This window comes from Etheostoma spectabile, chromosome 17 (assembly GCF_008692095.1).
Source record: "Etheostoma spectabile isolate EspeVRDwgs_2016 chromosome 17, UIUC_Espe_1.0, whole genome shotgun sequence".
NCBI classification, from domain to species: Eukaryota; Metazoa; Chordata; class Actinopteri; order Perciformes; family Percidae; genus Etheostoma; species Etheostoma spectabile.
The window spans coordinates 2,277,104-2,300,965 of NC_045749.1; the positions used below are offsets into that span (position 1 = coordinate 2,277,104).

At 40.9% G+C, this 23,862-nt stretch overlaps 2 protein-coding genes across 7 annotated transcripts in view; one reads left to right on the forward strand and one right to left on the reverse strand.

Moving 5' to 3' along the window:
* The first annotated feature begins 862 nt into the window (after window positions 1-862).
* LOC116704999 (uncharacterized) lies at window positions 863-5,287 on the forward strand. The gene is made up of 2 exons (XM_032540827.1): window positions 863-1,085; window positions 2,300-5,287. The coding sequence occupies exon 2, from the start codon at window positions 2,473-2,475 to the stop codon at window positions 4,063-4,065; it is 1,593 nt and encodes a 530-aa protein (XP_032396718.1). The 5' UTR covers window positions 863-1,085; window positions 2,300-2,472; the 3' UTR covers window positions 4,066-5,287.
* Window positions 5,288-10,258: 4,971 nt separating this feature from the next.
* The window catches only part of nckap1 (NCK-associated protein 1), a 34,495-nt gene continuing 20,891 nt past the window's right edge, over window positions 10,259-23,862 (reverse strand). For all 6 annotated transcript variants that reach the window (XM_032540816.1, XM_032540815.1, XM_032540814.1 and 3 more), the window contains 21 exons: window positions 23,698-23,794; window positions 22,575-22,681; window positions 22,327-22,459; window positions 21,803-21,884; window positions 21,627-21,685; window positions 21,247-21,392; window positions 20,813-20,945; window positions 20,523-20,642; window positions 19,663-19,802; window positions 18,518-18,649; window positions 17,774-17,992; window positions 16,994-17,124; window positions 16,780-16,877; window positions 16,344-16,437; window positions 15,794-15,876; window positions 14,586-14,666; window positions 14,376-14,469; window positions 13,511-13,627; window positions 12,512-12,621; window positions 11,915-12,004; window positions 10,259-11,648 (listed from right to left, as the gene is read on the reverse strand). In XM_032540816.1, the coding sequence (XP_032396707.1) occupies window positions 11,532-11,648; window positions 11,915-12,004; window positions 12,512-12,621; window positions 13,511-13,627; window positions 14,376-14,469; window positions 14,586-14,666; window positions 15,794-15,876; window positions 16,344-16,437; window positions 16,780-16,877; window positions 16,994-17,124; window positions 17,774-17,992; window positions 18,518-18,649; window positions 19,663-19,802; window positions 20,523-20,642; window positions 20,813-20,945; window positions 21,247-21,392; window positions 21,627-21,685; window positions 21,803-21,884; window positions 22,327-22,459; window positions 22,575-22,681; window positions 23,698-23,794 (2,383 nt within the window). In that variant the 3' untranslated portion in view covers window positions 10,259-11,531. The remainder of the gene's footprint in view (window positions 11,649-11,914; window positions 12,005-12,511; window positions 12,622-13,510; window positions 13,628-14,375; window positions 14,470-14,585; window positions 14,667-15,793; window positions 15,877-16,343; window positions 16,438-16,779; window positions 16,878-16,993; window positions 17,125-17,773; window positions 17,993-18,517; window positions 18,650-19,662; window positions 19,803-20,522; window positions 20,643-20,812; window positions 20,946-21,246; window positions 21,393-21,626; window positions 21,686-21,802; window positions 21,885-22,326; window positions 22,460-22,574; window positions 22,682-23,697; window positions 23,795-23,862) is intronic.

The following is a 23,862-nucleotide window of genomic DNA, read 5'->3' on the forward strand; positions in this document are numbered from 1 at the left end:
CTTTTAATAATCAAGAAACAGTGTCAAGCGGTTTCCTGTCAACACATCAGACACTACACCTTCCTCATGTTCTCCACTGGGTTTCCTTTGGTAAAGGCAACAGAACAGTAGTGTGGTAAACTAAATAGAACTGCTGCAAATAAAATAAAATCTAATTTGTCTGCATATCATAAAACGTATACATACATAATACTGATGATATGATAAAATGACTGTATAACACCTCACATTGACATCATTAACACAGACTGCAAAAATGATAACAAGGCTGCCGGGTCTGATAGGTGAAGCCAAGGCTGAAGCTCCTAGATGGATGTGCATGTCCCCACCCCCACCCACACCCACCCACACACACACAAACACACACACACAGACACAGTGGAGCTGCCCTCTCTTTTTTGTGCATTTGGCCGTTTATCTCAGCTGCCAAAGGGAGGGAATGTGCAGAGAGAGATAATTCATGGAGTGACCTCGCACCTCGGTTCACCCAGAGGTCTCAAACAACCGTAGTCTCTACAGACAGGGGAAACACACACAGGAATGTGGAAATAGGAACACAGGAAATGTATGAGAAATTTTCAACAAGGTGACAAAACATTGGGGGGAAAAAGCATAAAAAATATTGGAAAAAGTGGGGGGAAATGATAAAAATGTTGAAACCCCCCCCCTAAAAAAAGGAACAGTTTTTTTATTTAAAATATTGAGAAAGGGACAACAAAAGTGTTTTTTTTTCATGTTGAGGGAAAGACAACACTAGGGTTAATAATATAATATTAATAACACACAGTCTATGGTTGGACCCAAAGTTACGCCTTTGCCTGTGACACAACCAATTTGCGAGAGGCACGCCCTCCAAAAGACACAAACCATGTCCAAGCTGGTGAACACTGTCTCACACCGTCCCGGGGACATACCTCTCCCAGCAGCACGGTGCACGCCCCTTTGAGGTTGAACGTGCCCCGGAAAACGTCACTGACACGCCGGGAGTCTCCCCCTGAGCTCCGGCCGAGACCCGACTCACTCCGGGACTGGTTGTTCACAGGAGACTCTCCTACTCTGCTGCCCTTCGCCATACATACATGCAGGTAGGTGTGTGTGTGTGTGTGTGTGTGTGTGTGTGTGTGTGTGTGTGTGTGTCATATTTTTGGAAGCTTTCTAGACATTTTGTTGTTTTCTCCTCACATTTTTAAAGCTTTTTCCTATATTTTGGTCAACGTTCTTGTTGAGCATTATTGTATTAGCATTAGTTTAATGCTATATAATTGAATAAAACACCCAAAGTCAATGAAAATAGTGAAGTGATCACATCAGGTTTGGAAGGGTTGTTTTCTGCGTTTCTTTAAGGATACACCTCTAACATCAAGTTATAACCAGTAGTTTTTATTTTTATTTTTAAAGATTAATTTTCAGGGCATTTTTAGGCCTTTTATGATCACAAGGACAGATGAAGACATGAAAGGAGAGGGGGGGGGGGGGGATGCACGCAGCAGAACTGCGTCGAGGAGTAAAGCCGTGAGCACGGATTATTATGAATCCGTTTAGTTGTTGGTTTTTCTCAGTGACCAGGGGGGGGGGGGGGGGGGGCTCTGTACCTGTGTAAGTGACTGATGTTAAACTGTGTGGCGTGTGTGCGTCAAGCCGGCGTGTGCGTGTGGGTGTGTGTGTATGTGTGTGTGTCCTGTTCTTCTTTCTGACCGCGGTGTGTGTGTGTGAGTGTGGTGTGTTGGTGGGTGTGTCCTGTTCTGTCTGACCACGGTGGTGTGTGTGTGTGTGTGTGTGTGTGTGTGTGTGTGTGTGTGGTGTGTGGTGAGTGTCCTGTCTTTCTGACCGCAATGTGGAGTGTATGGGTGTGTGTGTTGTGGTGTGTGTGTGTGTTGTGTGTGTGTATGTGGGTGTATGTGTGATGTATGTGTGGGTGTGGGTGTGTGTGTGTGTCCCCTGTTCTTTCTGACCGCAGTGTGTGTGTGTGTGTGTCTGTCTGCAGCAGGAAAAGTTAACCCTCTCCTTGATTTTATGTTGATTCTGGAGAAGGAGAACCAGGTAATGAGTGTAAAAAGAGCAACGTTAACAGCAGAAGAGTAAACAAAGCTACTAATATATTTATCTTTCCATAACTATGTGCATGTGCACTAATAAAAGCTGTTTATCTTATCTTTCTAACTTGGAGCTGTCTCATCTCTTGTATCTGTTTTGGGGAACCTCCCTTCAGCCAACTTGACCTCTCTAGATCATTTAAAAAGGGATTCCAGAGTCTGAGATGCCTGACTCATGCTTTCTTCAATCTAATTTTTCTACACAGGTTAAATCCGCTGCAGCTGGACAAAGGATTGAAAATCGCCTACAAGATCCAAGAAGTCCCTGAGGACTGCTCGTAAATCTGCTCCCTGTTTGTGGCATCGCATTCCACAGAGATAACGGAAACAGCACTAAGGGTCACAAAAGGTCAAGAGAGGTACCGATCTATTGAACAAAATGGGGAAAAGTAACAGCAAACCTTGGACTGTGCCTGAGAAGTCCAAGCTGAAGGGATGTGCAAAGATTATGTGCGAGAAACACGGTGATAAGACATGCCAACAGCTTCCTCTGTGGGTGAAGACATTTGGATTTCCGGAGAATGGTAGTTTCAGTGTACGTCGGATACGGCTGCTGCAAGAGGAACTGGAGGATTATGAGAAAAAGAAGGGTTACGGCAGCGTGGACTGGAAAGAATTTCGGATGTGGAAACAGGAAGCCGAGCTACGACAGGGATGGCAAGAGAAGGGGCGCAAGAAAGCCCCGAGGAAATCTAGTCCCTCACATCCACAGAAAGACCTGGCTCCTCTCCCTGCCCCGGCCCCACATCCGCCTGTGGATCCACGGCGGGAGGTCCGAGGTCAGCCGACCCCAGCAGAACGCACCCCGCCGGGCCGGAGGTCCGCTCCATCACCACATCCCTCCGCAGAAGACGTGCTGGTCGGAGAACAGACAACCCACGCCACCTACAAAACAATTAATGAGCCTCATCTGAGGGAAAGCGGTGCTGGGGTCTCCAAGGCTTTGACCCTAGATTCAGAGGCAACAAGATCACCAACAACCAACGGCATCAAAAGTATTGAGGGGCGTGATCTGAGAGAGACTGGAGCCGGAGAGATGGAGGTCTACAGAGCCTGGACACAAGATTCAGGGACAAGGAGATCACAGACAACCCCCGTCTTCCGAACAGGTGATGGGCCTAATCCCAGAGATATTGGAGCAGGAGCCATGGAGGTCTACAGACCATCAAGCTTACAGAAAACCCACAACGCCATCCAAATAGTTCAGGTGCCCTATGCCTACGGGGTCTGGACGCCAGACGAGATGCGCTCCTTTGCCAAGGAACTGCCAGACGTAACCAAACGAGGAGGGGCTGCATTTGTTAAAATCCTGTCCCTGATTGTGCAGGAATTCAAACCGAGTCTGAGAGAAATCCAGAGTCTCCTGATCCACAAATTGCTACTGAAATTTAGCAAAGTAAAAGGAAACTGGCTGGAGAGAGACGCCCCTTACGACTGGACCCCAGGCGCTGGGTATCGCAAACACGTAGAGGAGCTCTACGAGAGAATTGAAACAGCGTTCCCTGTGAGATTGAAGGCAATATGCTGCAAGAAACAGCCTGACGAAACGGTGGACAACTATCTGATCAGACTGACCGAGGTCTTTGAAGACAACAGCGGATTGGTTCCAGCAGCAGACCCAAACATGTCCCTATATGAATCCATGCTAATTTACTACTTCCTGCAGGGCCTGGATGAACAAATTAAAGACCAGGCATTCAAACATTCGCCATTCTGGGAGACAGGACGCCTGTCATCCGTCCGAGCACACGCCGTCCACGCTGAAGAGACTCTGAGGGTCTTGGAAGACAAGAGAAAGCAAGATAGAGTTCGACTGGAGGAGAGGTTCATGAAGGTGCTGATTCAACTTCTGCAGGCGGAAAATGGATGGAGAAACGGAGGTCGAGGTCCGAGCAGGGGATCACGGAGGCACGGATGCTGGAATTGTGGCGACCTCTCCCACTGGAAAAGAGACTGTGACCAGTCAGGATGAGGACCGATGGGCGGTAGAGGAAGTATTCAGATTCTTTACTTAAAGTCCCCCTCCATTACATTTTTTTTTCTATGTTTATTGTCAGGTTCAGGTCACTTAAACTTATTAAATCAAAGACGGTCAAGCAAGAAAACGAGACGCAGACGGTAATGAGCAGTTAATAGACAATTGCAAGAGGGAAGCACACACGAGGAGCCTCCTATCTCCTGCAAGGCTCTCAGGGAACTATTTCTCTGTAGCTCTGTCGTTTTTATTAAACACACACACACACAAAGATTCACAGTTGTTGGTACAAATAGGACATCTGTTATTTGGTTTATGCCTACGCTAAAAGAACCAAGGCAAAGTGCAGGCCGCTTGGGCAACGTGTACTCTGACTGACCTCGAATCTGAGACATTTATTGTCTCTGTGATATACAGCAGCGAGACATTTACTGCCTGTGTTAGGCAGCAGTCACTAAAGAAACACAGTTTGTTAGAAACACACTTTGTTAAAGGTGCATACAAGAATAATATAATAAGAATGAAGGTTATACTACTTTAAGACACTACTACAGAGAAATAAGAAATAAAAGACTTTATAAAAATGAATTCTCTATCATTTATGTCCCCCTAAAATGTCACCCATATGTCTTTTCCACCAAGGCAGTTCTGGTGCTGGTTCGGAGTCAGTGCCAAATATTGAACCGGTTCTTTGCTTTTCCACACAAATAAACCTGGTTCTGGGCCCAGAACACGGGTCCAACTCAGAACCAACTCAGCGCTGGTCCAGAGATAAGAACCGGTTACGTCAGGTGCTGGGAGCGGGGCCCGATAGGCTTTTTGTCGGGGAAATTGGGACTGCCCCGGTCAAACCGGGACGTCTGTTCACCCTAACGGTGTTTTGCTTGACGCTACTGATGTTGCCATCGCAAGCTAGCAAAAGATTAAATAAACGTTAAATCATGCGAGATAATTCCCTTTCTTCTTGAACGTATCCTCGGTCCATAGCGGTCACGAACAGCTGTAGGTAAATGTTCTCCGTCAGTTAGCGTCCACTAAAAGTTGTTTTTGCCGCTGACAGACTCAGACTCAGTGTTTGACAACGTTATGGAAAGGATCCCTACAGAGATCGGTCTTTAAAACCTCTTTAAGACCTTTCTGTTTAACCAGAAACAGCTCCGAGGTCGCCCAAGCCAAACCCACCAGACTCCATTTAAAAAAGCAAAACCTTTAGCATGTATAGAGCCAACATATTTTCACATGTAAATCAGTAAACTATGTGTTGAGTTCAACCAAAACTAGAGTTGTAATAGTTGAAAAAGTGGAAAGACAAGCCATAACGTCTTATTATTGTTTTATTTTGTTTCTGTCGACTTTGAATGAAGTGGCTTTTACGATGCTAAAATGACTGTTTATTTACATGGAGTCTGGTGGGTTTAGCAAAAGCAATTTTGCAGATGTTTTTACGTTTTATAAAAGGATCTTACTCTTTAACTTAAAGGTCTATCTCTGTAGGGATCCTTTCCATAATGTTGTCAGACACTTTGAATATTAATCTGATTCTGTCAGCGGCAAAACAAGCTCTTTTGTGAAGGTAAATACAAGCTGCTTAATTGCCCTATTTACTTACATTGTAGCTGGTTTCTCCGCTGCTGACTGCAGCGATCTCGCTCAAAACTGGACCAGTGTCAGAGATTGTTGTTCCCATCAGTCACTTAGACACAAAAACATAGGGAAATAGAGTCCAGGTTGCGAGAAAGAGTAGTTACCCTTTAAGGTAGAGATGTCTGATGTATCTTAAACAAAATACTGACCACAACAGAGTAGTTTTACATACTTAAAAAATGTGTCTGAAGTGGGACTTCAATACTAATAAATAGCCCAAAAATGATGTGTTTGTCTGTAGTAGCTCTCCTCAAAAAACTGGCAAAGTGGAGGTTTTTGAAGAATCTGCAGGCCCAATCAAGGTTATTATGGTTTTCATTTTTCAATTAGTTTTTATTTTGTTTTAGTGTATATGTTAAAAATACAGAAAATACAACGGTGAAAAGTAAGAGCAGGGATTTTGTTCAAAGATTATTACCGAAAGACAACAAAGAGTCACTGGATTAAGTTCGACTTTGCACGCACGCACACACGCACACACACACACACACACACACACACAACAAACGTCTATATCCAAATTGGCCATTAATAAAACTACAACGTATTGTTGTGGAAGTTTCTATTACAGTTCTTTTAAATCAAGGCTGAAGACCTTTCTTTTTGATTTTGCTTTTCTTTAAATGATTGTTCATTTCTTTAATGTTTAATTTTTTATCCTGCACTTTTACTTTTATTGTTGTGTTTTATCTGTTTTTATTTTTTAACTGTTTTTGTGCAAAGCGTTTTGAATTGCCCTGTTGCTGAATGTGCTCTACAGATAAAGCTGCAAGGCGAGGCGGCGTTATCTGTACAGCACGTTTCATCAGGAGTGATTTAAAAAAAAAAAAGAAATGTTGCCACCACAGTATCCACGATGATTTCAAAAAGCCAAATCAATAAAGACAGTTTGAAACTAAACCGAGTTTGGTCTTTGTATTTTATGAATACCTTCAGGTATTAATATGAATATATTCAGGTATGTAATATAGATAAGTCACAGTGAATATGTTATCATGATCTACTGCACTGTTCACTTTTTCACTATCATCATTACACACAGTCTACCACAGTATCTCACCTATCACGGTCATCGCATTTCTGAGAGTGATTTTTAATTTTTTTTGTACAGTATGTGTGATATAATTGTGTATATGTGTGATATATGTGTGTGTATATATGTGTGATATATATGTGTGTATATATGTGCGATATATATGTGACGTGTGTGTGTATATATGTGTGTATATATGTGCGATACATGTGTGTGTACATGTGTGTGTGTATATGTGTGATATATGTGTGTGTATATATGTGTGATATATGTGTGTATATATGTGCGATACATGTGTATGTGTGTATATGTGTGTGTATATGTGTGATATATGTGTGTATATATGTGTGTATAGATGTCGATACATGTGTGGTATGTGTGTGTATATGTGTGATATATGTTGTGTTTCATTGGTAGTCTGTGTTGTGTAATATGTTGTATATGTTGCGATACATGTGTGATATATGTGTGTGTATATGTGTGATATATGTGTGTGTATATATGTGCGATACATGTGTGTGTATGTGTGTGTATGTGTGTGATATATGTGTGTATGTGTGTTAGGTCCACAACCTCAGTCAAAACTACATTCAGCAGTCTTCCCGAAATCCTTCCCCTTGCTCTGCCTTTTTACTGAAGTCGTATAAATAAAATTATAAAAAAATAAAAACCCACAGTTTATTAGTTGTCTTACATAATGGGTGTAGTATATCTTCTTCTCTGCTTCATCATTGGTTGAGCTGTGGCAAGTTTAGAACTCGGGGGAGGTTTCTCGGTTTTTTTAGCAAGTTGGAGAGGTTAGCAAGAGGAAAGAAGAAAATACAACCAGACTGAATACAACACTTTAACCACTTCCTTATTCCCCTTCACAATAAAAGCTTTGTTTACTGTAACTTCCTCTTTACCTTCAACTGAGAGGTTACACATTAAAACACCTTACATTAGTCACACGTGTTCACAATAACACGCTCTTTAAGTCAAAATGTCTGCAGTGGAAACGGTTTGTTAGAATGTCTTTGATTATAAAGGTCTTGTTTGTCTTGCTTTTGCCAACAATTTGACAATTTGGAAATTGCCATTTCAAGCTGTTCTACTACTTTTACAGATAATAATGCTATATTCAGAGGTTTTTACTCATTTTCACATAAATTGAATTTTGGGTAATAAATCCGATACCTGCAATGTATTTTTGTTGAATCAATGATGGTTCATTTATAGACAATATGATTTGTTTCATCTATTTTCTTTTAATCTCTATATGCAGTATGTATCAATACAATGTCAGCATTTGTTTTATACATCATAGATTGTAAAATAGATCATGTTGGCTACTGAAATGTCTATATTTACACAACTGTTGTCCTTCATGCATTAGTTATCTTGGTACGCCCCCTAGCGGCTCCTGTAGGTCAGTGCTTTAGTGATTCTCTCAGACAGGACACATTTAGTTAAAAGTGCCATGTAATGGGAACTAATGATTGTGTAAAGTAAAATAAATTGAATAAGAGATACATCACATAACTATACCAGGTGTTTAACCCTTAAGTTGTCTTCTCGTCAAAATTGAAAATCAACCCTTTTGTTGACACTTTATATCGATGTTTTTAACTTGTTTTTGTCCCTTTTTTCAATGTTTGGACTTTTGACATTTTCATTACTACGTAACACTAATTTATTAAGTAGTTTTACAGTCATTTTTGAAATTTATGGTCAATAAACCTAATTTATAGGAAATTTTACCTAATGTTTAAGTAAAAAAAAAGCAGAAATTAGGAATTATTGAGACTAAAATGGAAGGAATGTATGTTGACGGATAATCACAGACTGGAATTTGTTGACTTTTACTCAATACTATTTCAAAAACACTTCAATTTGTTTTTAAATGCTATAAAATTGAATAAGCTGCCCCAAAATTAATGGAAGTAGAGATGTGTACTTGCCAAAGAGCGTTGTGTGGAATCAATCATGTTATTTTGGGGAATTAAAAAGAACATTGATATAGGAAAACGGGGCAATTTGACAATGAGGACAACATGAGAACAACATGAGGACAACATGAGGACAACATGAGGACAACATGAGGGTTAAGGAATGCAGAGGTTCTGGGTCGGGTTTGTTGTTGGAAACTAGTAGTCACTACTTTTCAGGCATTTCACTATTTATTTATTTAGTAATAATTGGCTTTCATTACTTAAGTGAGTGTTTACTATTTATATATTTGTTTTGCAATAGCTTGGTTTACTTTATCAGTCTAATGATGTACAAGATCAAACTGGGTTACACTCACAATATCATGTGATGGCGCCAATTATCAAAACTGCTCCATCCAAAAAAAATGTTGCCACTTTACGGTTTTCCCTTCACTGCATCTCAGGCGAGGACCCGTGCACCAACCACCGTCACACACTCACAGCTCAGGTCTGACACAGCCCTAAAGTTTATTTTATTCATGTCATTTAAGTTACACGGTGGAATCAGACACACACAAAAAAAGGTTAGAAAGAAAACAGCAGTCATTCCATATCAAACAGCAGAATGAGTCCATGGACCTGTCCTCACATGCTTGTAATGCACACTACCGACTAAAAACAGTAGAAATCAGACATGTAATCTACTGTAAAGTGCACACATGTCCTTTACTACATATGGGTGTATTACTGCTATATACTGTAAATGCTGCTTTTAGATTTTAACAGTCCTAGGGAGGAGTACAGTCCTGAATAGTATGCAGTACGAGCTTTCAGACAGAGCCCTGGTCTTTAGTGATACATTAGCAGAGGGCGGGCATACAGCGGGCTTGGTTTGTGTCTCGTATGTAGCCCTTAATACGCCTTGATTGAGAAAACAAGAAAGAAATGAAAACCAGACTGCACTTTGTAAAAGCCGTCCGTCTGTCCCAAAAGGTCCCGTACAACCATTGGGAAAATGAAACCGCTCATATGGAAAGATCACTGAAGGATGCCCCATCGATCACATTTACAAATCCAGTGAAACGTTACTGAGTTTAGATATATACATTTATTTGTCTTATTGCAGCTCCAGGTTTTTGTACTTTCACAGGTTCACTGAAATCAATTAGGATTTAATTGTCTTATCTGTGGAGTTGGTTAAATTTTCCTTTAATTGCTCCTATTAAAGTTAAGCACTAAGACATTTATCAAACCACGGTGTGTAAGCTGGTGGACCCTCAACAGCTGCTGTCAAGGTGCCTTTGAGCAAGGCACTATTCCCCCAGCTGCTTCAGTAGGTAAAATTAGACACAGAAAAGCTAAATGCCCCTCAATAACGCCAGAAGTTGCAGTAAATGATTTTACAAGAGATCTTACACATTGTGTTTCGCACTGGCTTTTTCATTTCTACTCTACACCATCGGAGAAAACCGTAGCACCTACTGCACCTTCACCTAATCAGAGTCGACCAACAACAGCTGTGAGGAATATTTGGAGGTTTCTGGCTGCAGGATGGGACGCCTGCTCCATGCCTACGCCGTAGTATTACTGCAGTACTTTATTTAAAGTTTGTTCCCACTGTAAAGGTTCCTGTGTAACCCCTTCTGTTAACAGAGCTGCCACCGAGTCAGGCGGATTGTTTCCGGATCTTCTATTGTCCAAACCGTCCACGTAACATGGCATTTCACCCTTTAAAACCCAAACACTCCACCACTTCCAAGCCCTGATACACAACTTTTAGTGTCAACACATTTGGCAAATCATCATCATCATCATCATCATCATCATTGTCGTCATCATAAAAATAACAGAACAAACATTAAAAACGGACGAGTTCAGTTCACATCAAAGTAGAATACAGATATTATATCTTTACCCACAAAAAGCTCATGTTACGACTAGCTTGAAAAAAAGAAGAAAAAAACATCACCATGTTTTTACACGTGTATATGTGTGTGTGTGTGTGTGTGTGTGTGTGTGTGTGTGTGTGTGTGTGTGTGTGTGTGTGTGTGTGCGCGCGTTCCACTATGAAATGTTGAGAGATTAGTGTGTATGTCGTATATCTGCTCAGGATGTCTGTCAGTGTGTGTGTATAAGTGTAAACTTACATTAACAAGCAACATGTCTTTCAGTATCAACACAGGAATCCTAACCCGTCTCCTCTTCCATAAAAAAGAAGAAGAAGAAAAAGAAAATATATATAATTACACATCACATCAGCATCATTTGCATTGCTAAAGAAAGCATCCAAATCCATCACCACGTAGAAGTTATCAGCTGGCCACTAAAAATCTCAAATCTTTCCACAAAAAAAATAATAATATTTTAGTGTCAACTATATATATACTATATATTTATATTTTTGTTCTTTTATACCAACCAAACATATGGTATAATTAAGTGTTGCTATGGTTATGGTCCCTGGCAACATCATGAAAAAGTACAATGATTAAAATAAAGAGAATGATCCCCCAACTTCATCCAGCTAGTGTGTGTGTGTGTTTGTTTCTGTTCATATTTAATTTCAGTGTTGTTTTGTCGCCTTTTTGCACTGAATTGTGGGTGTTTTTGGGTTTTCTTTTAGCGTTTCATAGTGTTTTTGTTCAATATTTGGAGGGAACTTGTTTGTTAAGTGTCACCATTTTTGGTGTAACACACTGATGCTTTATTTGTCAGAGTGGTGTGTCGAGGCATTGTAGGCATAGTTTAGTGGGTTTAGTTTGATTTTAGTGTACGCCGTTAGTGTGTATTTGTCGCTGTGTGTGCGTCTATGAAGGAGCGGCGGACGCTCTGATGGCAGACAGCTTGCAGGCCTCCGCTGTGTGTTTTGAGTGTGTCTACGCGTTAGCGCTAATGCTCTGTTTATAGACGGCGTGGTAGGCGTTTCGCAGCAGCACGTAGGGGAAGCAGGACTCCAGCAGGTCCATGGTCAGGAAGGGGGACTCCTGCACAATCTGAAACACAACAGACAACACAGACAGACTGTTACATAATAGAAATATTAATGATGTTATTCTCATAATCTCACATGGGTTGAGATCCCAAACCACCATGTCCCCAGGGGACCAATGTCCACATAGTGCCTCATTGGGACTGCAAGGTAAGCAGCATGGGGCTTTTCCCCCGGGACCTGAGTAAGTAATAATGGATCATTTCTCTCTTGCTTCGAACCAGTTGAGCCAAACTACAGGAATGAAAGCCCCCCCCAGTCCTCTCTTACCATGTCCAGCAGGAGGTAGACAGATTCTCTGTTACGCGTCGTCATCTTGTCCGTCTCCTGGCCGATCTTCAACAGGCTGGATGAGGCCAGCTGCACACAGACACACATCTTACAGAGATCGTTTCTCACCGAGAAAATATTGCTTCTCTATATAAATTTGAAGTGAATTTATACAATTTCAGCAAACTGAAGTGTTAATCAGTGCGTGTAAGTAAATGCTTTAAAGAGGATGTGACAAACTAAATGAATGGAGAAGCAGTGCCTCTGCAACATCATGGCTTTTGTGTTTTATTTTTTTTTGGATTTTTGCGTCGTTTCCTCTGATACATGCGTCCCATGCAGGGCCTGAAATTCACACCCGACCTGCGCCAAGTGCGGGTGAATGGTGCCATCTACCTGCCACGTTGGCGGGTAGCCAATGAGAATTGAATGATTCATTAGTTGTTTTATGTCACTGTTGCTTTTGTCATTTGAGCTCAATACGGTGGTGGCACATAAAAAGTGTAACTGACTATATTGATTTCATAATACGTTGACAGCACTGAAATGTGTATTCCTAACAAGTTCAATAAAAACTGAAATCTGTTTTCATCTTACAGCCAGGAACTCTTTCAGGCGGTCCTCTATGCTCCCCTTGTGGATGGTGAAGAGAGCAGCAGCGATCTGGTTGATGGCTTTGGCCAGGCAGTGGATGTTGTTACAGTGGCCTGTAGGGGGCAGCAAACACACACCATTAGTGGGAGAAGAAGAAGACACCATCTGTATTTGAAAAAATCAATAACTCTGGTTTAATTTCGGACATGCGTGTGGCTCTTTAAGACTTCCACAGCCAAGATTCTCCAGAATACCAAACCTGGACCCAGCTCTGCGGTGGAAATATGGATTTTTTTTGTATTTCACGGCATTATGTGTGTATGCCAGATGCATTAAAAGGGTTGGCGTTTCTCGATGTGCTGTCGGAAAACCAATTGCTGGCCAATATGCAGTCTGCATACTAACAATAGCGGAGTCCATTACAACTCATTATCCTTTTCAAATGCCCCTTATTAACAATGGCGCCTCTCATTTCAAGGTTGTTAAGAGGCAATGTCTTGATAATTCCTCCTTGAGTGATGTATCTCTTTGATACCTTATCAAAAGCTTCAGTGTGTCTCTATTGCCCCTAGTATCAGGCTTATGTAACTGAATAACTCTTGTTTTTCTAAAATACATGCAACAAATAGGGATAAACCGGACAGTGAGTAAACTGACCTTGAAAAAAATTGTACATATTAATAAGGTTAAAAAAATAAAATAAGGTGCACAAAAATGGATCAATCTGAGGGCACAGTGTTGGTCTTTATGTGCATCCAAACAGGCTCTTGCCATTGATGCAGTAAATTAGGTTTCCTACAATGTGAATTTGTTCTATTCCACCATTTAGGGTTTGATATTTTCATTATTTAAGAAACGGGGAGAAAAAAAAAGAGAAAGAAAAAACATAAATTAGGCCATTTGTAGCACAAACACACTGTAATTCAACCATGTATTACAATTTTTGTTCGGAAAAAGAGAACAGTGAATCCCAGAAACACTACAATAAGCATGGCGTCCTACCTTCTATGGCGGGGCTGTACTGTGACATCACGTTGCTGGCCAGCGTTGGCAAGGAAACCGCCACAAACACCATGAGCAGACAGGCGATCTTATACTCCTCCTCTGGGCTGATGTTCTCTGCACAGACACAAGCTCTTTTTTTAGACATTACTGGCTTCATCGATCTGTCAAAGTGATGCTTTTTGTCATTCAGACATTAGGTGACTTTAGTGTTCCCTGCAGCTTTAATCAGACGCGACAGCACACACAGAACGCAGAGAGGGGAGAGAGATCAGCGGTAAGTTCAAAACAATCCTGACAGTAAGCAAGCACTGAATGACAGGACGTTAAGTTGGGACTTACATTTGACTCCGTTTGGCTGACATGATGTACGTAAAGCTGGATAATTATTTATTCACCCACGCAGCTGTCACAAACCAACATTGGAAGATCGATAATTTTTTTTTTTTCCACAGGGTTTGCCATTTTATCAAACTCATTTTGTGTATAAGAGATGATTGAGATAATAAACGTGTACAGGCGGTACAAGACGTGCATTAAATCTTCCTCTCTGAAGGTTTTAACTTCAGAGAGGAAGTTGCCATGTTGGAAACGTGACGAGGCTCAGACCTGGTGAGATTGCCGTCGTGTCCCGTGTGCTAAGTGAGACATGTTACTGCCGTCAGAATAATGTGCATGTCTGATAAGTCTTCATTCTTGTAATTGAGCGGTAGTTAGCGCGGACCCCAGGAAGAGTAGCTGACCGCTATGGCATCAGCTAATGGGGATTTTTAAAATAAACAGTAAATGAAGGACGGGGACACCCACCCACCCACACTATCTGTGGAAGATGGACTCAGTTTGCATGTGTGTATTAGTGTCTCACCACTTTTCTGTGAGGACAGAGCCACCACTAGGGCCGGGTCGATCTCACAGGGTAAACCTGCTGCCGATGACAGCTCGTAGACATTCATGGCCACCTGGACTCAGGCAAAGGTTCATGCATACACATGAGGAGAGAGAACACACTGTAAGTTAACACTGACATCAGGTTAAGAGGTTATTTTATTTTTAGGTGTCAGGAAGGGTGTTTCACCTTCATGTCTGTCTCTCTGGGAATGTGGTCCTTGAAATCCTCCACTGAACTGACCAGGAAAGGAATGTGACAGGATAACACCTGGGGAGAGCGAGACAGAGACAGTCCGGTAAGAAAGTGATGCAGAAAGTATGCAAAAAAACATGCTTGGTTCAGTTAAAACCAACCCTGGTGTGTTTGCCCGGCTAGTGAGGTGTGTTTGGGCTGATGTCTCGATTGACAGCTGGTGCAAACCAAAAAAAAAGGGGGGTATTTTTCTGCTTTCCCACCGGTCAAATACCCACTAACACCTATTAACATCTGGCTTTCGTCTTCAGGGGGAAAGGTTACAATCAGCATTCCTTCCCAGGACAAATGACTAGTCACGGGTATCTATTGGCTCCAGCACCAATCAGCAGTGTTGGAACCATGACAACTGCAGGGACACGCTAATTTTCTGTCCGTCTGTCCGTCTCTGTGCAAGCAGCGCTCAGACATCACTCCAAATTAGTCAGCACCGAGTTTAGAAGACAGACTAAATAGGTAACCTAACAGTATCTACTGTTAGGTCCTATTGTAGTTATATGTACTATACTCTATATACAACTGATTGGGAATTGTTGCAGATGCAACCATTTTAAATTAATATATATACGCTTTTTTTATTGTCTAGCAGTTTTTGTTAACCAACCAGACAGTCAAACTCAGGTAAAACTTTCTGCTATACTTGTTTACCACTTTGTACTAGCAACTCATTTAGTCCTTTAAAAAGAGTCTGACATAGCGATCACACAGTAATACCTTCCAGAAATATCCGTACAAAGATGCCTATTTTCCATCACGTGTCTAGCCATTAGTCATTTGGTTGATTTGCAGTCTAATAAACTGACAATGCTGAGAAACAGTTATTTCTTTTTGTGAAACCAGAGAAGACAACACACATTAGAAACATTGAAACCTGCATGACCTGCTGACAGTCAGAATTTTATTTCCCCTCTTGGGTCCTGATGATGGAGAATGACATCACCAAAACTGTCCAATCAATGAGTTAACTATCAGTCTGTATGACTTCATGTTTATTCCTCTTGGTTCATTTGCAAGAAGTCCAGTGTGTGTGTGTGTGTGTGTGTGTGTGTGTGTGTGTGTGTGTGTGTGTGTGTGTGTGTGTGTGTGTGTGTGTGTGTGTGTGTGTGTGTGTGTGTGTGTGTGTGTTTCTGTGTGTGTCTTACATCTCTCAGAGCCTCCTGGGCCAGGGAGCGGAAGGATAAGATGACACCAATGATGGTCATTCTCTTCAACACACTGTCCACAGCTACAAACACACAAAAAAAACATGTAAATTAAGCTTCAAATGTCAGTCTGACAAATTGGTTAGTAAATCAGTAAACAAACATGTAATCAATAGTAATTCAGTAGTTCACCAGTTGATTTGGTGCTTTCAGTTGCAAGCAAATTAAGTTTTTTGTGATTCGCTTCCTTCTTACATCCCTATTGTCTTAGCCACTATTACTGCGAGTTTACAACAAGTGTAAACAAAGCTTTACCAATACAAGAAAATACAGACATGGTTTCTCAAATCAACGCTGGAAGGCTTTAAAAAGACATGAAACCAGTCAGCACAGCAGGCCGCCAGCCGAGTTAACACTAGCTGTCAAACACACAAGATCTCCGTATCAGGCATTCAAAAGATATTTGGCAAAAACGTAGGAGTTGTAACAATATCACAAAATAGCATAACATGAAAATGTACTCCACGTGTGTGTGTGTGTGTGTTTTTACAGGTGAGTTTCTTGAAGAGGGCCGCCATGTGCTCTGGTTTGTCAAAGCTGGTTCTCATCTGGGTCAACACCTCCATGTTTTCTACCACCAGTTTCTAGATGAAGACAAACACGAAACAGTTAGCACTGAATTAAAAAATATATTCATGGCTTCAGGTTTCTACAGTCGGATTATCCTTTTCCATTCTATGCGTTTATTTCTGTAGGTTTTCAGCTTAGTGTTTAAGGCTTTATTCATAATTTTAGAGTTCTCTTTTGTTGATTATTTATTCCGTTATAATGCGTTGTAATTGCATTGCAGCTATAGATGAACAGCTCAGCAGTTACTAACATTAAACCCTTGTCACAAAATTCCTAAATTTTACCATAACCAAAGTCTAGAAAGCAGTTCCTGTGTCTAGTTTTATTTTGTATATGTCTGTGATAAATATCTATACCTTCAGCTCAGCGACCTGTGATGAGATGTGCCACATCAGACTCTCACTGAGGAACTTCATACCGTACGGCCCCAACAGCTCAGACAGTGAACGCATCTCTGTGAAAACACAACAACAGAATCCAAAATGTGTCAATAACAACAGCAGTCAAACCAAAAACTGTCCCCAGCATTACTAAGTGGACACATAGGACAGCTTGTGTGCAGGTGTGTACCAGAGATGTCGGAGTATTCCTCGGCGTTGAAGGTCAGTTCGTTCTCCGTGGGCAGGTTGACGAAGGCCTTCATGGCGGGGAAGTAGGCAATGTGTCCGTTGCTGACCTGACGGAGCAACGTCTCCAGATACCTGCACACACAAAATAAACTCTCAGTATCCGTTACACGTTTTAGACCTCCCGTTGATTAGGGAGTCCATGTTAGGAAAATCACATTTTTTGAATTTTACAACCCCAAATCCGCAATTATGTTGCTTAATCTTAGGGGGTTTCTATGCTAACAGCAAAATCCCATCACCACAACACTAATTTCAGATTTTTTCTCAATCAGCCTACCTGGTTTAATAGAGGTCTAATAAAATAAAAATTGTACAGCAACATTTACAACCTGCTACACCCAGTAACGCCCTGCAGTGCCCAGGTTCACCATGAACTACTACAACTACTATTTCTAGTCATAGTTCTATTATCTTTACTGTGACTGTTATTGCCATTGTTCATCGCCCCCCCAACCGGCACCGTCAGACACCGCCTACCAAGAGCCTGGGTCTGTCCCAGGTTTCTCCCTAAAAAAAGAAGTTTTTCCTCGCCACTGTCACACTAAATGCTTGCTCTTGGGGGAATTACTGGAATTGTTGGGTCTTTGTAAATTACAGAGCTTGGTCTAGACCTACTCTGTAATCTGTCTTGAGATAACTCTAGTTATGATTTGATACTGTAAATAAAATTGAATTGAATGTGGAAGGTTTACAGTGCTCCACAGGGCTCAAGCCAGCGTACCAGTTTGTGTAGAGACTGGTGATGGTGGGTTCCCCGTGGCTGTCCAGGTGCTGCGTCTGCTGCAGCAGGACGTTGTTAAAGACCCGCGTGATGTCGATGGTGACGTAGTTCTCTATGGACTGAAGCACCGTCATGTAGGCCCGGACGCTGGTCAGCAGCTCGCTGGGCTTGGCTATCTCCTGAGTAGCCTGGTTGTACATAGTCATCCCCACGATAGACCTAGAGACAGAGGGAGTTAAGACAGTTGGGCTTAATAAAAAAAATGATGTTGTGCAGCCCTAGTTTGAATGCCCAGTGAGACACAAGGACTGAGAACACAAATACAACCTGTAGCTCTACAAGAAAAACTAAACAGTCTCCTCTTATTGGGGTTGCATGTGCTCATTTCCTTTCTAATCACTTGTATCCAACACGCTCAATTCATCTGCTTTTATTAGATGTTTAAAGTAAGTCACGTTTACTTCTAGAGCACATTTAAACACAGCTTAAGCTGATCAATGTGCTGTACAAAAAAAAAACCTATTTAAAGAACATTGAAATGTAAAAAAAAAAAAACAGCACCTACTGACTTTTGCACGGGTCAATGACAGTTATCTGTACTTATTATATTCACTAAAAGCTGAAGTATCGTCTTGTATGTAATTACCTTAGAAAAAGGTAAACAAAAGGGTTTGGCAACCTGTGCGTTTTGTATCTGAATAAGAGAAAAATGAGCTTTATTAATCTGCGTGTGTTTATGTTTACTTGGTAAATCGGATCTCCAGGTGCGAGGTGAGGTACTCTCTCGGCGTGAACGTGTGCTCCCACACCGCCAGGTTGGGAACGTAGTTGATGGAGAAGCAGAGTTCAGATAACGCTGTGTGGAGCTTATCCAGACTGGTGGAAGTAAACAACAAGGTCAAAATTAGATAAGATATAATGAAACTTTTAATAATCTGTGTTTACAGCAATGGAATACAGTAGAGACAAACTGAAAATAAAGAATAACATAACAAAAAGACTAAAAATAGAAGCAGTATGTGTAAGTGTCGTTGTAAAAACCTCTGCTAGTTCAAAAGAAACCATTGCACATATTGGGAAACAGGGATGGTTTATAGGAAGTAGGGCTGCACAATATAACGTTTTTTTTTAATCGTCATCGCTCAATAACCATATAATGAAAGGCTGCGACATATCCCAACAGAAACTCAAAGATGTTTTTTTAATACTGCCTTTTGTGTTTAATTCAATGTTGAATATGTTCAATAAAAGAATATTGGAAATCATGACAACCCTGATTATTTCTGTTATTGTGTTTTTGTTCAAAAGGACTTAAAGTTTCAAATCTTAAGTTTGTATTTTTATACATTTTATTTATCAGAACTTTAATATATTTTGATGTTCTATGGTGACAATAAAACAAATTGTTATATTATTTTAGTTAGAACTCATAAATAACTACAAATAACTAATGTTAGGGAAATATGTTTGTTTTGTTACGCGTTCCTGTATAAAAAAAATAAATAAAAATGTATCGGCATTTCGGATTTTTAAATAACCAAATATTTGTATCGGTCTTAAAAATCCGGTCGGGCTCTATTGCAAACAATATCATTATCGTGATACTCAACAACGTTATTGCAATATGTCTTCATATTGTGCAGCCATCATACAAGGATAAAGAGCTAAATATCGCTGGTAACATTACGACTGCATGAACAAAGGTGGGTGTTTAATTGTGTTAAGTAAATTCAGTCAAAAAAACAGAAAACAAGGCTATTGATCTGTTATTAATAAATGACGACAGTCAATCGCAGTTAGCCATTAACAAAAGCATAAAGAGACACAGAGAACAGACAGGGAAGGGAAGGAGATCAAAAGAGAGAACTGAGTCTGCGTGTTCTACTAACTTGGTGACCAGTAGTCGGTTCTTCCTCATGCTCTCCACCCCTGGTTTCTCTCTCTCCGGCTCGCCCTTCTTCCCCGTCGCCTTCTTGCTCTTCTTGTTCACGGCCTGGCTGATGGTTTTTGCGCAGTGCTTAGGAAGCAGCTGGAAAAGTAGGAGAAGAGAAGGAAAAGTAGGAGAAGACCAGAGAAAAAGAGAGAAAGGGATAAAACAAGAGACTGAGGAAAGGAAAGACGGCTTGAGAAATTATTCACAGCCTGGCTGACGTTTTTAGAACAGTAGCTTTTGAAAAGCTTTTGAAAAGCGAAACGAGCCCAGATAGAGATCAACTTGAGAAGCTTTTAACGATGCGCTGCACCAGAGGACTCACGACATTAACGTGACAGCATGTAATATCTTATGCACATGGCCAGTGGTTTCTTGTTTGTTATTTCTTGCTGCTCTACCACATCTTGTAATATTAGAAAGTTTAACATAAGAAAACTTTTAGGACTATATCAGTGCATTGGTTCTATTGTAAAAACAAAAACAACAAAAAAACATCCAACCTGTTAACACCTTTCATGTTTGTTTCTACATTACGCTAACAACAGCTTTTTGAGCTGCACAAAAAATATTTGTACGGATTAAACAAACCAGGTGTAACATGTTAATGAGTGAACTTTACAGATTCTGTAAGGTTGATTTCCTTTTTCCAGGCGCTATACAAAGCTAAGCTAACCAGCTACAACCTTATATATGCTGTACAGATATCAATCAATGTTCTAATCTGATTCTCAGCAAGAAAGGTAATAAGTGTATTCCCCAAAATGTTAAACTATTCCTTTAAATTGGTTGTGTGTGTGTGTTGGTGTGTGTGTGTACCTGGTCGCTGAGTGTACATTGTTCAGTGCAGATGTCAGTGATTAGGTTCCGGGCCTGTTTTGCCATCTCATCCAGAAACATGTTACACAACGACAGGCTTCGATCCCCTATGTGGTGACGCTGTGGAGGAGGACAAGTAGAAACACACAAGCAACATTATATCATTTAACAGCAAATACTGAACAGCAACTTGTTTCACATGCAAGTGTAAGACAGTGTGCGATAGATAGATAGATAGATAGACACACACACACACATCCATATACAGACGTCTTTTTGTGTGTATTTACCTCCTCGGGACAAAGCTCATGTGTGCAGGACATGAAGTGTGTGCAGAGCAGGGGGAAGCAGATGGAGTGTCGGCTCTGGGAGGGAAGCTCCAGGCACTGCTGGAACATCTTTTCAAACGCACGGCTGTAGAAGCTGCAAACACACACACACACACACACACACACACACACAACACACACCACACACACACACACACACACACACACACACACACACACCACACCCAACACACCACACCACACACACCACACACACACCACAGGAGATAGCTGAGACGAGGGATAAAAACATACCTCACACAAGTCGAATGTATTTAACTTTCTCTGTGTGTGTGTGTTGTGTTGTGTGTGGTGTGTGTGGGTTGTGTGTGTGTGTGTTTGTGGTGTGTGTGTGTGTGTGTGTGTGTGTGTGTGGTGTAGTGTGTGTGTCTTACCAGAAAATTGAAAGGTCTGACGTCTCCACCAGCATCTCCACCAGAGAGTCCACCATCTTTGTGTGGAAGATGATGGTGTTCATCATTTTACCGAGCTCCTTGTGATCGGCTATACCCAGACTGGCTTTAGAGACGCTGGTGTAGGCCTACAGAGAGGAAGAAAAGGTGTAGTCTTAGTACTGAGGTATATTTGCATTGTGCCGTTCTTTCCATTTACACCTTATTCCACAAAACACAAAAATATACATTTAAAACATTTAAGTGGAAAGTACAGACTGTGTCAGTCATCCTGAAACCAACATTTCCCTGAAACAACGTATGACAGAACTTTGGATAAATGTTTTAAAAAAACAAAAAAGCACTAAATTAAATGTGCACACCTGCAGTCTGAACCAGTCCAGTCGCATGCCCCGAAAGTCAAACACCTCTCCGTCCTCCACTGGAAATCAAAAGCACAACAATGCCCTCCAAATTACTAAAGTTATCATTAGTACTTTGGTTCCTAACTTGAGATCTGTCATGCCCCCCTTTAAGTTCTGAAGTAGTGATGGTTTACCTTGTTTGACACTGAGAGAGGTCATAGTGTTGACAAATGAAGACATGATTATAGATTCATCCTCTGGACACACAGACAGGTTCTATCAGATGAAGATAGGATAGAAAACTGGTTAGAAAGTGTGGAAAAAGGTGTCTTCGAAAAGACAGTGTTGAAATCAGCTGTCCACTGACGCCCAAATGTGACGCTTTATCTACGTAGATTTTAACCATCAATGGAAAAATCAGACCACATTCTGCACATCACTGAAAAAGATTGAGAGTCTGTTTTAACTATAAGGTTTACAAAACTTGATTAACTGTAATTTGGTTGCATTTTGCAACTATGAGAATTTTCCTAATGTGTTGTATATGTATTTAATGTTTGGATGTGTTATATCATAGATTTTAACATGGTGGGCAGTCAAGTTGTATTGTAGAAAACATTCTGCGTTCTGTCCTGTGTTTAGATTTTGCATTAAAGTAAATGTGTGTGTACATTTTCAGAGCTGTGTGTGCATTCAGATGGTGCAAATGTGTTCATACCTGCACCAGTTCATTCAGCACCACAGCATCAAAACCAGACAGGTACTGGACGTAGTATCGCTGCATCACAGGGCCGTACTTCCTGACGTGAGCTCGGAGTTCCTCCATGTAGAAGATCAACTCTGCTATGTGTCTGTAAAACACACAAACAGCAGATTTAAGACTAAAGCAACACAATCAGCCAAACAGAAGAAGTAGTGCAATGACCGTGTTACAGTAGGTGTGAACAGGAGCGCATGTTGGCGTACTTGTCTATGAAGTCATCTGTGCTTTTCTTCTGGATGTTGTCTGCGTGTCGAAGCAGCCAGATGATCTCGTCACGGGCAAACGACAACGCCATGAACACAAACAAAGCCTAGCAAAACCGAAAGAAGCAGAAATGGAGAAATATGAAGGGAAAGTAGAGAGAGTGAGAGAGAGACACACATTGAGAAATATGGGTAAAGACACAAGGGAAATCTAAAAACTCATCTAGAGAAATAATTCCAAGAAAAACTTCCAAAAGCAGTTGCTGCTCTTTCACAGTCTCTGACCCAAATATGCTAAATATTTACAGTCAGTCTAGCAAATAATCTGTGCTACAGTGATGAAGGTCTCCATCTGGCCAGGGGACCATACATGGCTTTTTAAGGAGGTAAAATCTGTCTGTGCTGAGAAGCTTACCCTGCATTATTTAAGGTGGTATTGTAGTATTTGGTAGTGTACGTTACATTAGTTTCCACAAAGGATCTAACTCCCACATAGCTGAGTCATAATAAAGAGACATTTAAATTGAAACCTCTATGTTTTAAGGTGGAATGTAACTGGATATTGTGTATACTCATTTGTAGTGTGTCACAGTCTTTTCGCTTTTTGTTATTTGCATTTAATGTTGTAACAATGTTTTTATTCTGTCCTTTTGGCCTGGTCCCTTCTGAAAAATGTATTTAAATCTCAACAAGAATTTTATCTGGTTGAATGAAGGAAAATGAAGGAAAATGAAATGAATGTATTACACATTATTATATTATCTCAGTGATCCTTGGGAGCTCAACTGAGGAACTAAAAGCTACTTCAGATGGTATTTTAAAGTATTGTAGGCAGTTTTCTACATTACATTAGGACATTGTAATCATCTTTAGAGCTGACCTGGAAGATTTAAGTGGTTGTATTTGAGCTTATTAAGTAATTGCATGTATTTGTATTGTGATATTTAGATCAGTAAACTAACTAACTGAGCTTTTTAAGGTGGTATTTTTGTTTTATGTGATACTACCTTAGGTTTTAGTTATCCAAGTTGGTAATTTAGTTCTGCTCATCCAGTTCCACTAAAACTGAATCTAGGTGTATTTAAGGTGTTATTTGACCATTTAAGGTGGTATTTTGTGTTACCTTGGGACCTAGTAGTCCGGGCTGATCGGCTAAAACAGTGGCCAACTCCTTCAGAGCTGATCGGAGAAACTTGCGCCTTTCTCTGTGCATCGAGCCTCTGCAGAGAGACAGAGCAGACAGAGGAAGTCAGAGCAGAGCATACAAAAACGTGTACACACACACGTA